The following is a 14471-nucleotide window of genomic DNA, read 5'->3' as shown; positions in this document are numbered from 1 at the left end:
TGTTTCAGTATCTGGGTGCATGCAGCCCACATATGGAAGTAGTTCTCTCCAACATTGTTGTTGTTCCAGCCAGGCGGCTACAACAGGCCGCATGCATGTATGTGCGTGTGTGTACTTGTGTTTTGCGAAGGCAAAATTCACATGGAGGGTAACCACAGCGAGGAAGCCGAACAAAATGTACTCTGTTGTTCGACTACAAATTCGCTGGACTCAAAGCATATGTGGAGAACGTCACTTTGGGTTTAAGGATTGTCTGTGTCTTGCGGGAGAACTGAGCGGAGTTTCGAAATAAGAATTGATTGAGTGGAGTTTGACTTTTCCACCTGTGTAAAACAACAGTGGGCCTAGAACGTGTGCCTGGGTGGTCCCACCTTGTACTACAAGTGCACGTCAACGCCCAAGAGGCTTTCTCATTGGCCAGTTTGGTGTTTACGAAACCTTTGTTTGACCGCTTCAGTGGCTTTATTTTTACGCTTTACACTTAGGAAATGATGCTTAAGTCAGTGAATTAATGCAAAAAAAAAAATAGTAACAGCTTAACTGCCAATATTGGCACGAAGACAATCTGTCTGTGGTTCCTCGGGAAAAACATTAGAAATGTTCTAGTTGTACAGGATCCAGGAGTTAATTTCCAAATCATCATCATGGTTTATGGCCTGCGACTTGAGCGCGAAGAAATGTGATGACTGCGCGGCTTCACTGTGTGGATTGACTTTAACGTGACATCCCAAAATTCTCCAGTAGGGGGCACTCTTGGCATATAAAGCATGCTCAAATGTGCTCTTAGTTGCAAGTGTCAAAGGGTTTTTACCAATAGGATTAAGTTGAACTACTTATTTAGCATTTATAAGATAGTTTTAGTTTCAATAATTAAAATATATGAATATAATTAAGCGTTGATACAGAATATGATGAACATTATATACGGACTGGACAAGCTTGCAAAGTTGTCACTCGGCCTTTTCCCCCCTTTTAGCGGCCACACACCTAAACGATATGAAATACGACCGACATGCAAGTGCACACGGCCAATCACTTCCAAGACACGCTAAAATGCAAGTAGCTATATTTCTCAGCGACGCCCGCCTGGCATTGAGTGGATGCCACGGCGGTGATTTTACGTAAGGCATTTTCTGTCGCTCCCTCCCTCTCTGGTTCTCTCCCGATTTGACAGTTTGGAAAGTTTGAAGTCATGGGTTTTAATCAGGGCCTTGCGGCTGGGCTCAGAGCACGCCGTGGTGTGCTATGATGGCTCAGTTTAAAGATGTGGGTCTGGGCCCACGCCAAGCCTGGGTGCCACCGCTCTGGAGAGAGAGAGAGCATGGTGAGACACAGTGAGGCAGAGAGAGAAAGAGGAAAAAGATAGAAGAGGGAATCAGTGGTACACACAGATGCAGCGTCATCCGCAGACCACCAAAGGGCTGAATCGACTGCTTTAATGGAATCCGGTTATGTGCGGGCATGCAGCGGAGAAACGCGCACACTCTCCACACACACACGCTCGCCATTGTTCTGATCAGTGTGAAGAAATGCGGTGGCGAGATGGATTAACTAAATCATCGTGTGGCTTTTGGCCTCGGCAGGTTTGCATCAGGCCCTGCTGCTCGTGTGTGTGTATCTGGGGACAACTTTGGCAAGACTGACTTGCTGCAGCGCGCTAAGCTAACGCTGGTCTCTATTAAACATATGGAAGTCATTGCGGCTGATTAAGTGATTTGCAAACTATTCAATATTTAATATATTTTGGATCGGAGTGTTTCGATACAGACGTGCATTTTCCGATATTCATTAAATTCATGTGACATTTGCGGAGTCGGTACTTGCATTACGAGGATTCAATTGCATTGGACGGATTGGAATCGAAATAAGACGCTCATCCTATTGCATGGGGTTGCGAGGAACATATGCTTCGAGGATGGCGTGCATGTGTGTGTGTCTGTTCAACAATAAGACTTGTTCTCCAATGACGTTATTGCGCCTGCGCCTGTGCGTGTGTCGTGCCACGGCCACATTAGAGAAGCCTTTCAAGTCGCCGTGGCTGCCTCCTACTCCTCGGCGTCGTGCTTGTGTTGTGGTCTGTTGAGCAGCCAACCTCGCAGGACCCCTGCGAACTGTTTATGTGTGCATGCCTTTATGATCTTCTATCCACAGTAACTATTTTTTGGTCAAGATTATGAGAGAGCAGACTTTTTGAAGGTGAGCGATATAGCGAGTCTCCAGAATGTGGTTCCCTCGACTTCGGAACCTACAGAACTTATTTCTCAACGTCACCGCTCCCCACATCAGCGCACATGAATGTCTGTTTCCATCCAAAAGAAACAGCGCTGATATTTTTGGTGCAGGGTTGTGACAGAGGGACTTGATGTATGGCAAATGGCAAGAGCATCAACAATCCCTTCATGGGAGAACTGGACTGTCAAGACGTGAGTGAGCTAAGCCGTCGGGCCATGAATCACGCCGCCTTGCACCAGAGGCCCGTCCGTGGTCCTGAGCTCTGACAGTTTGATCGCCCCTCAATGTGGTCTTGCTCTCTTTCTCCTCTCGCTCCTCCCATCTTCCTCACCGCACATTCCAAACCACTGGTCTGGACATGACAGGATCAAGAAAATAGGACAGACATAAGAGGAGAAGAAGAAAGAGAGGATACCGCCAAAAGGACTTTTCCACATTTGGCACTCCGTTTCCTTGAACTTGTGAAGATTAGTCACTGACCAATGCAAACTAGGACATTGGTACTGGAGACCACATTTATACAATATTAGTCATCCACTGAGTGGAAATGATATCTCAAGTACGTCTCTTTTGATTAAAAAAAATAAATAAATAAAAATGATCTCTATTTAGGCTTTGTTAGCTTTATTAGTCCTCCCGCTTTTCCCTCCACAGTTAAAATAGTTATTTAAGAGTTTTTTTTTGTCTTCATTATGGTGTGTTTTCACTTATTTATAGATTGCATGACTTTTTTTTTTCTCTCTAAACGCACACTTGTTGAAAAACAAAAAAGGGAGTTAAGTGTTTGAGTCTGGAACAGATGAATCCAATTGCATTTACATTCATTTCAATGGGAAACATGATTCTGGATTTATGAACGTGTCACATTACAAACAGGCTCACGGAACCAATTAAGTTGGTAACTTCAGGTTCCACTGTAAATCAAAGCATGTGTTCCTGCGGTGGATTTCGACACCGAAATGTGCAATGATTCACTTCTTCATGCACGACAACAATGAAGAATGAGATTTGTTGCCTTGAGGAGCAGTGCCGGAGAGGTCATTATCAGCTTAGGCATGTCCAAGTGCTAAACGCAACGGTTCATCTGCAGCAGGAGCGAGTGGTTAACATTGCCCCGGGGCCGCACTCCAGCTGAGTAAAACACACCCTGACATTGTGTGTGTGTGAAGATGGAAGGAGCATCTCACATCTGAGAGTGTGATGTAGTCACTTCCTTCCACTGGACTAAGCGCCTGTTGTCAGTTTGACCCGGCGCCAGTTAACCCCGCACCACCCCTGGCACTGTGGGCAAGGGGTGTGTGTGTGTGTGTGTGTGTGTGTTGGCAGACCGCAGGTGTCTGGCCGCAAATCTTTGGACCCGACTCTTAGCATCTGTTTCAGAAGGAGAAAAGAGGAGGGGAAGTTGGCAAGGGTTACCAATACACAGCCTGGAGGGGGGGTCGGGGGGGTCAGTAGCTGACAAGCAGGTGTCTGTGTTGACAGTAACCTTTCACGCTTGAACTCCCACCTCCTCCCAAACACACACTGAACGAACAGTCAAGTGTAATTGCTGAGCCTGATTGGGGGGAATGCAAAGGGAATCCCCGCTTACACATACATACCATTGCTAGGGGTCAAAGGTGACAGGAAGACGGGAAGAGGGACTTCACACAAGTCTTTCTATTTCCTGCCGTGTGTCGAATGTGCTCATATGAACACAGTTTTTTTTTTTTATGCGATATATGCGTCTGTGCTTTCCAAAAAAAAAAAGAAAAGAAAAAAACAGACTCATGCACATCTGCATGATCGCAAATGACCCGCTTGGACTTAATTTTTCCCAAAGTCAGGTGTACTTGTACGTGTCTGGCAATGATTATTTCGGTAAGAAGGGCTTGACAAGGAGGTGCGCAGTGGGAGGTCAGAGAAAATTGGAACAGCTGTTGATTAACACAAGTGCTCTCTCTTTCTCTCTCTCTCGCTTTTGTTTTGCTTCTTTTTTTTTTTTAACTCTCAGGAGAAGAGGAAGAGGAGGATGAAGAGCTGATGGAAACGAAACCAGGCCCCGGGTCGGAGCCGCAGGATGAAGACGACAAGGAAAATAAAGAAGGTACCAAAAAAATGAGCCTTAACGTTTCCACGCCAAGGCATTTATCGTTTCTTTTACCGATATGATATTTTGATGCAGTACCAATGGCTTGACTGTTAGCTACGACAAGCTAGCACTCTCCGCTTTTTCGATTTCCGTCGCCAAACACGGCCACCTTGTGCGCCGCTATCAGCGAGTGTATCAGCGTGCGACTGCCGACTAGGTTACGCACGGGGTTAAGACTTATCAGCTCTGCGGCATGCGGAGGTCAGCCATGATTAAAAACCTTCCACGTGACCCCTGGAGCGTACTTCAAAGCATAGAACAACAGAGCGTGCGTTACCAGAAGAGACGACGTTCGCAAACACAACGCTGATGAGAGACGGCCGTATTCGAGCGTGCCGCGTGTGACTCAAGCGAACACGTGCGGCCGTAAACGCACAGTCATCCATCTCGTCTCCGTGGCGGCCTGTTAGAAGGTCGGCTCTTTCATGTGTTTGGTATTTTCTGACAAGTCGTGATGGAAGGGGGATCAAAGTCAAGAGGCAAGGGGGAAAGGTCCGCATTGGTACGTCTACGCACGCCAGCCCGCAAAATGGCATGTGGGCGCTCGGGGACAGTGACTTCAATAAGCCGACCCCATGCTGCGGAACCATTTTGTTCAAAGGGAGGCTGTATTGTTTGTGTCTTGTTTTCGAAATTCTTCACTGTAGAATTTTATGAAACGTTCATTAGAACCTGTTTGTAATTTATTAGGTCCTGCATGTTGCTCTGGTTCGGGTAGAGACTGGGCGACTTAATTGGTTGGGAGAACACAATGTCGTTGATGTCGACAGTGCCGCATATTGTGTTCTTCGCTCGTCATATTGTCCCGAGTTTAATCGAGCCAAGGCACATATTTTACCCAAAAAAATAAAAAAAGCGGCATTGGTACAACACCAAACGAAAATATGGTGAGTTCTGCTGCAATTCATTTTATTCTGCCGGTCATTATAAATCACAAGAGATTAACCCGATTCATTATTTGGAGTCAATAAATAATTTTCAGTCTTTATATTGTTAAAAATACGAAAGTGAAATTGTTCCTACCGGCAGGCTCCTTCCCTGTGCTACGGGAGCTGACGGAGGAGGAGAGGCAACAAATAATGCACTCGTCCGACTTCCAGAATTTTTTCGACTGCAGCATCCGAGTGATGGAGAGAGCTCTGGCGGAAAGCGGCGACATCTTTTTCGACTACGGTGGTCGTGCCCTAGAAGACAAGGAAGGGTGATTTAGTTTTTATCCATGCATGTTGATTTTCTTGTCCGAAAGGGATTTTTATCATGTCGGAAACTTCTAGAGATCTAGCTGGAGGCTCCAGTTTGTGCTTCACGAGACTTTTCTACGACGACCATTGGTCCAAACATCGCGTTGTCACCTGTCTTGACTGGTCTCCTCAGGTGAGCCCCTCAGCCTAGTTGAAAGTAAAACACGGTATTCATTTGTGGAGATGTGTCCAGTATCCCGAGTTGCTTGTTGCCTCCTACAACAACAACGAAGACGCCCCCCACGACCCGGACGGTGTTGCCCTGGTATGGAACATCAAATTCAAAAAAGCCACGCCGGAATACATCTTCCACTGTCAGGTAACTTGTCAAGTCTGCTGTAGCTTATAATAGAGGTTGAACCAGAAGCTATGAATACAAACTTCTTGAGGAGGAAACTTTTCCTTCTGGTGGGAAAGAAAATCATTGACAGGTATGATGCTAATAGCGGGTGACGCTTGAGAAAACGGGAGACGCTATAGGTTGATGAGTGTGTGTTGGTGGTGGGGGTCTTCACATCTCCCAGGAGACAGACGAAAGCTTCCAGAAATTTCTCGGTCGTAAAATGATGTGGCCTACCACTTCCTAATCCGACGCCACCGCATATGTGTGAGTGTTGGCCCACCCACACTGCTCCTCTGTTTCCCAATTACGACGCTTGCCGCGTCAATATGGAAATCATCTGCGAAAGCGTCAGTGTCATTGATCTCATTGCTTGAAAAATGTTGCAAAATGCGTATTCACCATTTTTTTTTACTCCCCCCCACCCCCCCGCGGACTGCTCGCTGCGTGCAAGTGTTTCACAATGAAGTCGACTCCCACCCGTCATTAAGCATTTCATTGTTTCACTGCCCTGTAATTTATATGTGTGGTTTTATGGATGGACTGCAGGCCTCCATTTTGTTACATTTATATACAAATATGTTTCGGATTTCAGAAGGCGTTATATTTTGCCACTCCGTTTCGTTTTGACGGACGTGAAATATGACGTCGAAATACAGAAAAGTTGAGCTGCATGATCATAATGAACATGGTGCTTCAAAGTTCTCCTCTGCATCTATCCCCCCCCCCCCCCCCCCCCCAATCAAGCAAACCTAATGTTTACTGTATGCGCTCGCCTTCGTCTGGCAGGCCCTCTCTGTTGCTCTTGGCAAGCCCAGAGAGAAGCTTTAGTAGCATTGCAGCCATTTTTTTTGTTTACCCAGCCTTGCCCACAAAAGGATTTCTCATCTGGTGCATGGATAGGTAGATGGTTGGACTCTATAAATGGCTTGATACAAAAGAAAGACAGAGCTGAGTCGTTGGGGTTTGTGGTGGTTGAGGTCTGGTGCAGTAGGGGGGCTTTATTGTTTTAGGATGGTTTAGCGTTTCAAATGAGGTTTTGGTGAGGCCGGGCTTCGAAGTGGATGGACAGAGAAATCCGAAAAGACTGATTGGGTTTGTGCTAAAACTGTTGCTTGGTTTTGGCAAAATTCAGTAGACATCTCTTAATGCTCCTGATCTTATTTAGTGGTGTATTTTTAGCGGGTGCTATTTTAGATGGATTTTTTTTTTTTAGATTTCTCCACATTGTTGAGGCTGCCACTTGCTGACTGTTGAATCCGTCCCAGTTGGGGTCAATTTGAACACGACTCAATCTTCAGCAACTTGACACCAGAATGTAAAGTGAGCAACGTCACTCCGCATTAAAGGGTCCGTTTGACGCAGAAGCAGTGGTGAACCTACACCCCGAAAACCACATTGCTCCCTTTTACAACCCCCACTGCTACCGTCCCATCAAACTCGGTCATATATATTTTTTTTTAAATCCCTTTATGACGACTCACACCTCCTAGCATCTTTTACCGTAATATTTAAATATTCTTAAGGCACTCAATTAAATTAAATTTCTCTTGGAGGTGACTCGTATGTGCCTTTTTTTTGGACAATGGGCCAATTGTGCTTGAGTCCTATGAATTCTGCCCTTCCTATAAAAATGACAGTCACCATTATATATGGTACGGCGTGGCAACTAAAAAAAAAAAAAAAAGAATGATGTGAAATCGAGGCCTTTTTCAGCTTGGTGAAATGGAGACTGTGGTTGCTATTTTCTTTTTCCTTGGCAAAAACCGCAGAGTGACAAAATCTGTGGGGTGTCATAAACTAGCAAAGTCAGGGGAGGTGGTGGGATTCAGAAGACGTATCCATCTGGTCCCGATAAGGCCGAGTGGAAACCAGATGAGTGTGGTAAGAAGGGAGGTGCAGATCTATCTACTGTCTGCACCCCACCCCGAGGATAGGAGGGCAACAAAAGAGGGAGCAGCTTCTTTTTCTATTATACTTTCACTAGGTGCCATTTTGATTTTGATTTGCCGATATTATGTCGGGACTTACGCAAGTCGCCAAGTGAGAATTTCCTTCCTTACAATTCCCGCATTTCCTACGATTTAATACACGGGGGGGGGGCATGACTTTTGCAACCTGTCACCATCTCTTCACCCTTCACATCTGGTCTGTCAAATGTTGATGGTTAAGAGGGAGGGGAGGGGGGGGTGCATGCGAGATGAGAATCACCACATGGCATTTAAAAAAAAAAAAAAAATGTCAGGCCTGATTTGGCGATGTAATCACACGTGAGAGTTGTTAAGGTGTTATTTAGACAGATGTGTTGCCGAAGCGTCCAGATGTACGAGCAGAAATGTACGGAGGAGCTGAAGGTGAATACGAGGGGATCCCGAATCCATGCAAGTGTTCCAACAAAGATCTAACCTTAAATCATTCTTGCATGACAATGGTGGGATTATAAATCCACTCCAAAGTGTGATCCGACATTGAAATCACAAATTATGTGGGACCAGAGGATTTATCCCACCTGCCATAAATGATTATTATTATCTATTAGAGTGAAATCTCGATAGCTCTTGAATTACCCCTGATAAAAATGATAAATTAGTTAGCGGGCTACTCATGCATGAGATGAATCAGGGGTCACGGTGCTTAAACAAAGACAATGATTGTCGAGTTTGTCTCGATGGGGAAGTCTCGATTCGATGGTGGAGTCACTGCAGACATCAGACAACAACCGCGGGTTATCACAGATTGGGGAAATGTAAATGTTAAACGCCGTATATAAGCAATTCTTGGATCGGCGGGATCGCGCCCGATACGTAAAGCCGCCACAGTAGCCGTAACATTTCTATTTCAATAATAGATTGCGACTCCGGTTGAGCCGTCAATACGGCCATATCCCTCTTTATTGAACTGTATAAATAAACTTTTGGGAGAGGGCCTCCTCGCCGGCTTAGGAGCAACTTTATTTTCACCGCAGAAGTTGAGTTTATTTTGAGTCTTGACATCTGAAGCGACTCCCGCGCCATTCCTCTGGAAGCCAGGACGCTTCAGAAGAAACCATAAAAAGAGAGAAAGAGTGTTTGCTTTCCTTCTGGTGTCTTTTCCAGTCCCCTTTACAAAATCTACTCGGGGTTTTGGAGTGGGCTGGTTTGCACATGGAGAGAGGGACGGTTATGGTTTGAAAAAGAGTAAATGCTAATAGATTCATTTTTTGTTTTTTTCTATTGACGGGAAATTTTCCGCAATGTTTTCTTCCTACCAAGTCCTAAGAATAGATACGACAGTGGCTAGGGGTCAGGGAGTGCTAAAGGGGAAAAGCAGTGAAGAGGAACCCAAACGCAATATGTGTGTGTGTGTGTGTGTGTGTGTGTGTGTGTGTTTGGAGTGGGGGGTCAAAGGGTGCGCTTGTCATGATGGAGGCTACAGTGAGCGCTCCAGTGGCTGCTGGCGTTTTGATGCTGTAATGTGAAACGGCTGAGGGGAGGGGGAAGACGACTACAATTCTCCCCTTTGTCCGGTCTGCGCCCCAGCGTCACCCCTTCTCTCCTCTCCTCGCCACCGCCAAACTCATCATCTCCCTCGCCGTCGCGTCTCGTCATGTCTGCGCCACCCAGCGCGAAGATTTCAATATTAGAACGAACCAAAATTGCATTTTCAAAATAAGAGCAATCTAATTCTCACACTCCACCCCGCCTCTCTTTTTACAGTCTCCAGTGGTGTCGGTCGGTTTCGCCAGGTTTCATCCCAACCTGGTGGTGGGGGGCACCTACTCGGGTCAGATCGTCCTGTGGGACAATCGTAGCCACAGACGGACACCGGTCCAGAGGACTCCCCTGTCGGCTGCTGCGCACACCGTAAGACTTGATTATTATTATTGGTTCCTTCCATCTCAAGTACCCCAGACAATTTCACGACAGTTCAGACACTCCGTTGGCCGAGCCTCATCAAACGTCGCACCGGTAACGACATGGTAACGACAGGCGTCATATATAACCGCACACTCGTTGGCTTAAAGTGGCTACGGAATAATGAGGCCTTCGCTCATGTCCTCTACACTCAGTGAGAGCGGGCAGCTTAGCATGGTGCTGATTGCTGAAAGGATTCTTTGTGTGGCCCAGGACACAAATCAATTACTAACCAGTAATGACATTATGGTTTCACACACTCCTGTGGATTTGCACAGCAGCACATGTAACCAGATGTAGAGTCCATTTAAAGAAAACTCGGCAGCAAACAAGCGAGAACTGAATGACATCATACTGATTTATAAAAAACGTTGAGTATACATGAATTGACGTCTGACCCCTCCCATCTTTTATCTGTAGCACCCCGTGTACTGCGTCAACGTAGTTGGCACCCAGAACGCCAACAACCTGATCACCGTATCTACAGACGGAAGGATGTGCTCCTGGAGTCTGGACATGCTTTCTCAGCCTCAGGTTCACAACATGGATTCCCATCATCTCAAATACATGCAGGAAATACTCGATGTATGTCTGTAGGAAAGCATGGAACTGGTGTATAATAAATCCAAAGCGGTGGCAGTGACCAGCATGGACTTCCCGACGGGAGATGTCAACAACTACGTGGTGGGGAGTGAGGAGGGCACTGTGTACACTGCGTCCAGACACGGCAGGTTAGTGCACACACTATAATTAACGCTAATGTATATTAATTTACATCACAAGAGCGTGTTTTTTCTTTTTTTTAGCAAGGCGGGGATCTGTGAGATCTTCGAGGGCCACCAGGGGCCCGTGACAGGGATCAGTTGTCACAACGCCGTGGGCACGGTGGACTTTTCCCATCTTTTCATCACGTCCTCCTTTGACTGGACGGTTAAACTTTGGAGCACTAAGGTATGTGCGTTGGAGCTTCAGCCTTTTTGGTGGTCTTACATCATGTTGAAGAATTTTCACTCGACAAAGACCAGCGCACAAAGTGGATCGGTTCTCGGGTTTTGGGGGAATTCCCTTTCCTTTAAGGGGCACCGCAGAACCCCACCAAAGTGACAGAAGACATGTATCGACAAAATCCGCAAAACTGCTGGCTAGTTTTGCAAGCTCACCTGAGATTTATGGAATGTGCAAAGCTGTTCATATTTTCTGGAAATTATGGATGTGGCCGGAGAGAAGAAGTGGGAGGGATGTGCTAGTTGAGAAGTTTGCTGGTAGCATACCTTGAAAACTACTGCCGTGAACTTTGCATAGCAATTTCTAATATTTTGCTTTTATTTACAAGCGCTTGGGTCGAGTCAGCGTCTGTTTCGTGGGCCGCCTTTGCATTGTGCTGCAGACAGCTGTTGTGCTGAGGTTCCTGTACACCTTGTGGAGGGGCCCACCCTTTCATCTCTCCCAGCGGTTTTATGGTGCTGTGTGAATGTGCGAGGCTTTTTAATTAGCCTGCGCACCCAGACAGGCCCCAAGGCTGAGGCAGCGCCACTCTGTCTGAAGCTCGCTCACTCCCTCTCTCTCGTTTTTTTTTTTTTGTCTTCTCCGGCTAGTCAACGCTCTAACCCTGAAGAACGCTCACTTTTTTTTTTCCCTCTACAGCTGTTTGGCACCATCGTAAACATCGTCTGATCTCTTTCAGCAAAACAAGCCTCTGTACTCTTTTGAGGACAATGCCGACTACGTCTATGATGTCATGTGGTCGCCCGTGCACCCGGCGATCTTCGCCTCGGTGGACGGCATGGGCCGCCTCGACCTGTGGAACCTCAACAACGACACGGAGGTGTGTGTCTTTACCGTGATGGATGACTGACTGAAGGTCGTCGCGGGTGTGTTTTCGCCCTGTCGACGTGTGTCCCGGGGGCCCGTTGCTACGCCTCGTCCTGAACCGCACAAGCAAACACGCGGGGCGCTCCCCGCCCTCGTGGCCCCGTGGGCGTTTCCCGCAGCGCTCGCTTTAAATCACGCCGGGTGACATCCACTCGTCCCGGCTCCCTCCCAACATTCCTCCGAACCTCTGCGCAATACGACTTCAGCACCCCCGCCGTCCATCAATCTTCCATCCTCAAACTATGGCTATCAAAGTACAACAACAGTTCAGTAGTTAAGTAGCAGACAGGTGATGTGTCACCATGTTGTGTATGATTTATGATTAATTAGCAAAAAGAGAATCGCTCAAACTGGCACGGAAATGATTCCATGTTCTCGAGTCCAGACATGATGCAAGCGCCTCGAGGGAATCATTTTGTAACTTTCTCTAAATCTATTCACAAAAAAAAAGGAATCACAGATTTCTAATGGCCCCGACGATAGCGTTATTTGAGTAACGCTAATACTTCATCTAGAAAGCAGAGATGAAGATGTGCTTCGGCTCTTTGGTGAATAATCCAATAGGAACAAAATTGCGCCCATTTCAACTTCTAAAGAAAAAAACATCCTTTGTCATAGCGGTGTGGATTACTCCGCTAGAAGCAGAGATAAAAGAGTCTTCCTGTCTCTTGGTTACCATAGAAACAACACCCACAGTATCTTCAACAACTTTCTCTCTTGGGAAATATGACAAATAGGTCCCTACGTTTACTGCTCCAAAACGAAAAAGGTGTCTCGATATGATGTCATCACAATCGCCGGGTTTTCATCCGCAGACGGCGTTCCCATGGTTCCCTCAACAGGGGCCTTTCTTCGACAAAGGAAGAGTTCATTATCGACGGCCTAACTGGCCTAACAATGTGCTTTACGAGAACCATTTGCTCACACACACACACACAAACGGATGTACAGAAGTCACACACACACAACGTCTAATAGCAACAGACTCCCATTGTTAGCATCATATTAAAAACACACAGTCGTAACAACGTTAACAGAGAAGTGCGGAGGAGCGCCTGGTTCTCATTTCCAGCAGATATTCACGCACTCTCTCACGCACATATGTACAGTCAACGTTCCGATTCCGGTTGGGCGGAGCCGTGGACCGGAGCGGGCTAATGGCAGCCAGTCTGCGGTTGAAATACTCGGCCAGCAGAAGCAGCAGCGGCATCTTTGTGTGTGAAGCGACACGGTGCCAAGGCCTCTGTCGCCACTGGTGACAAGTGTCAGACTTGCCTGCCGCATGTCAGGAACACTTCATATGAAAAAACCTTCAGATATATTCCTGGCTCATTCCAAAAGGAATAATTAATGACGACATTACATGCGAGCTAATATCATTTGGTGTCATCTCGGGTAAAGTTGACGGAGGCAAAACGTTTGTTTGCTAGGTACCAACAGCCAGCGTGACAATCGAAGGTGCCTCGGCCCTCAACAGAGTCCGCTGGTCATCTGGAGGGAAGGAAGTGGCCGTGGGGGACTCGGAAGGACGAGTTTGGGTCTACGATACTGGAGAGGTAGACGGAACGCACCCGCTTATGAAACTTTTTTGTTCCCGAGTTCAGATTTGACGTCCCAATACTTTTGTCTGCATACATTTTAGCGGTGAAATTACTCTATGTGAAATGATATATTAGGATGCCAACATATGGTGAGCGACAAAGTGGTAAATTGCATATAAGTGGCTTCATGAAGCGTTTCCTGTCCACACTGGACTTTTGTGATGTTTCATGTATGGTGACAGACAAGCACAATGAACTAAAAATATAAAGTACTTTATGTTACAGTAAAAACCTCCGCAAACACCGCAACGGATCATTTTCAGTCTGCTAGCCCTGCGCGTTTACCCGAAGGTCAGAACTGTTATGAACGCGTGTGTTTGATCCCCCTTCGCCTTCCTTTTCTTCACGTCCTTGTAAAAAAAAAATAAAAACTCTGCATGACTTGGCCATTGCCACTGCAATGTTAGCAGGCGGCCATTTTCAGCTTAAGGCAGGTTAGCTCGGCTAATTTTAGCACGGCTAACTTTAGCGTGGAAATAAATATTGCCGAGCCTATTTATGAACGTGTCCAATTCGATAATGGTGAATTGTGACTTATGACATATTATATTTCCCCGCAGCTGTCGGTAGCCCACAGTGACGACTGGACACGCTTCGCACGTACGCTGATGGAGATCCGCGCGAACCGTGCGGACGGCGAAGACGAGGGGCCTATGGAGCTGGCTTCATAGAACGAGCGCGACTACAAACCAAAGTGGAGCATCGGTGTGCTTGTCTGCAGCATGTGCTTCTTACTCATGTTTGTGTTGGTTCCCGGCCTTCATGTACATTACCCTGTGCTAGTCTTGTATCTTCTGACTGTGCTCCTCCGTACATTCAGGTGGAACGCGGTGACGGATTTCTGAAAGTGGCTCTCCTCTAAGCCTTACGACGTGTGTTCTCAAAACGCTTTGCACTAGTGTAAAAAAAAAAAAATCTCAAGCAGAGTCTTTCGACTCGTTTACTGTTTACAAAAGTCACGTTCACTTAACATTGCACATCTTGCATGATGCGGCATTCCATGCGTGTTCCAGAGATTACGTTGTGTGGGCGTCACATGGATGTTCTATCATGAAGTACGGAAAAGCTTTTGTGTTTTCATTTCCTCATCTGAAATATTTGTACACTGAAAACTACTAGAATAAACGCACAAGTTGACATTTCATTCAAAGGGAAAACGAA

General features: G+C 46.5%; 1 protein-coding gene across 3 annotated transcripts in view; it reads left to right on the top strand.

The window, feature by feature from the left end:
• LOC125986956 (cytoplasmic dynein 1 intermediate chain 1) overlaps positions 1–14471 on the top strand; it is a 21094-nt gene extending 6623 nt beyond the window's left edge. For all 3 annotated transcript variants that reach the window (XM_049750926.1, XM_049750924.1, XM_049750925.2), the window contains 11 exons: positions 4226–4318; positions 5393–5564; positions 5638–5737; positions 5798–5923; positions 9640–9786; positions 10258–10371; positions 10435–10568; positions 10644–10788; positions 11522–11662; positions 13140–13265; positions 13871–14471. In XM_049750926.1, the coding sequence (XP_049606883.1) occupies positions 4226–4318; positions 5393–5564; positions 5638–5737; positions 5798–5923; positions 9640–9786; positions 10258–10371; positions 10435–10568; positions 10644–10788; positions 11522–11662; positions 13140–13265; positions 13871–13981 (1409 nt within the window). In that variant the 3' untranslated portion in view covers positions 13982–14471. The remainder of the gene's footprint in view (positions 1–4225; positions 4319–5392; positions 5565–5637; positions 5738–5797; positions 5924–9639; positions 9787–10257; positions 10372–10434; positions 10569–10643; positions 10789–11521; positions 11663–13139; positions 13266–13870) is intronic.

The sequence above is a fragment of the Syngnathus scovelli genome, chromosome 19 (assembly GCF_024217435.2).
Source record: "Syngnathus scovelli strain Florida chromosome 19, RoL_Ssco_1.2, whole genome shotgun sequence".
Classification (NCBI taxonomy): Eukaryota; Metazoa; Chordata; class Actinopteri; order Syngnathiformes; family Syngnathidae; genus Syngnathus; species Syngnathus scovelli.
Note: the sequence above shows the minus strand (reverse complement) of the source record. Positions and strands in the feature narration are given on the sequence as shown.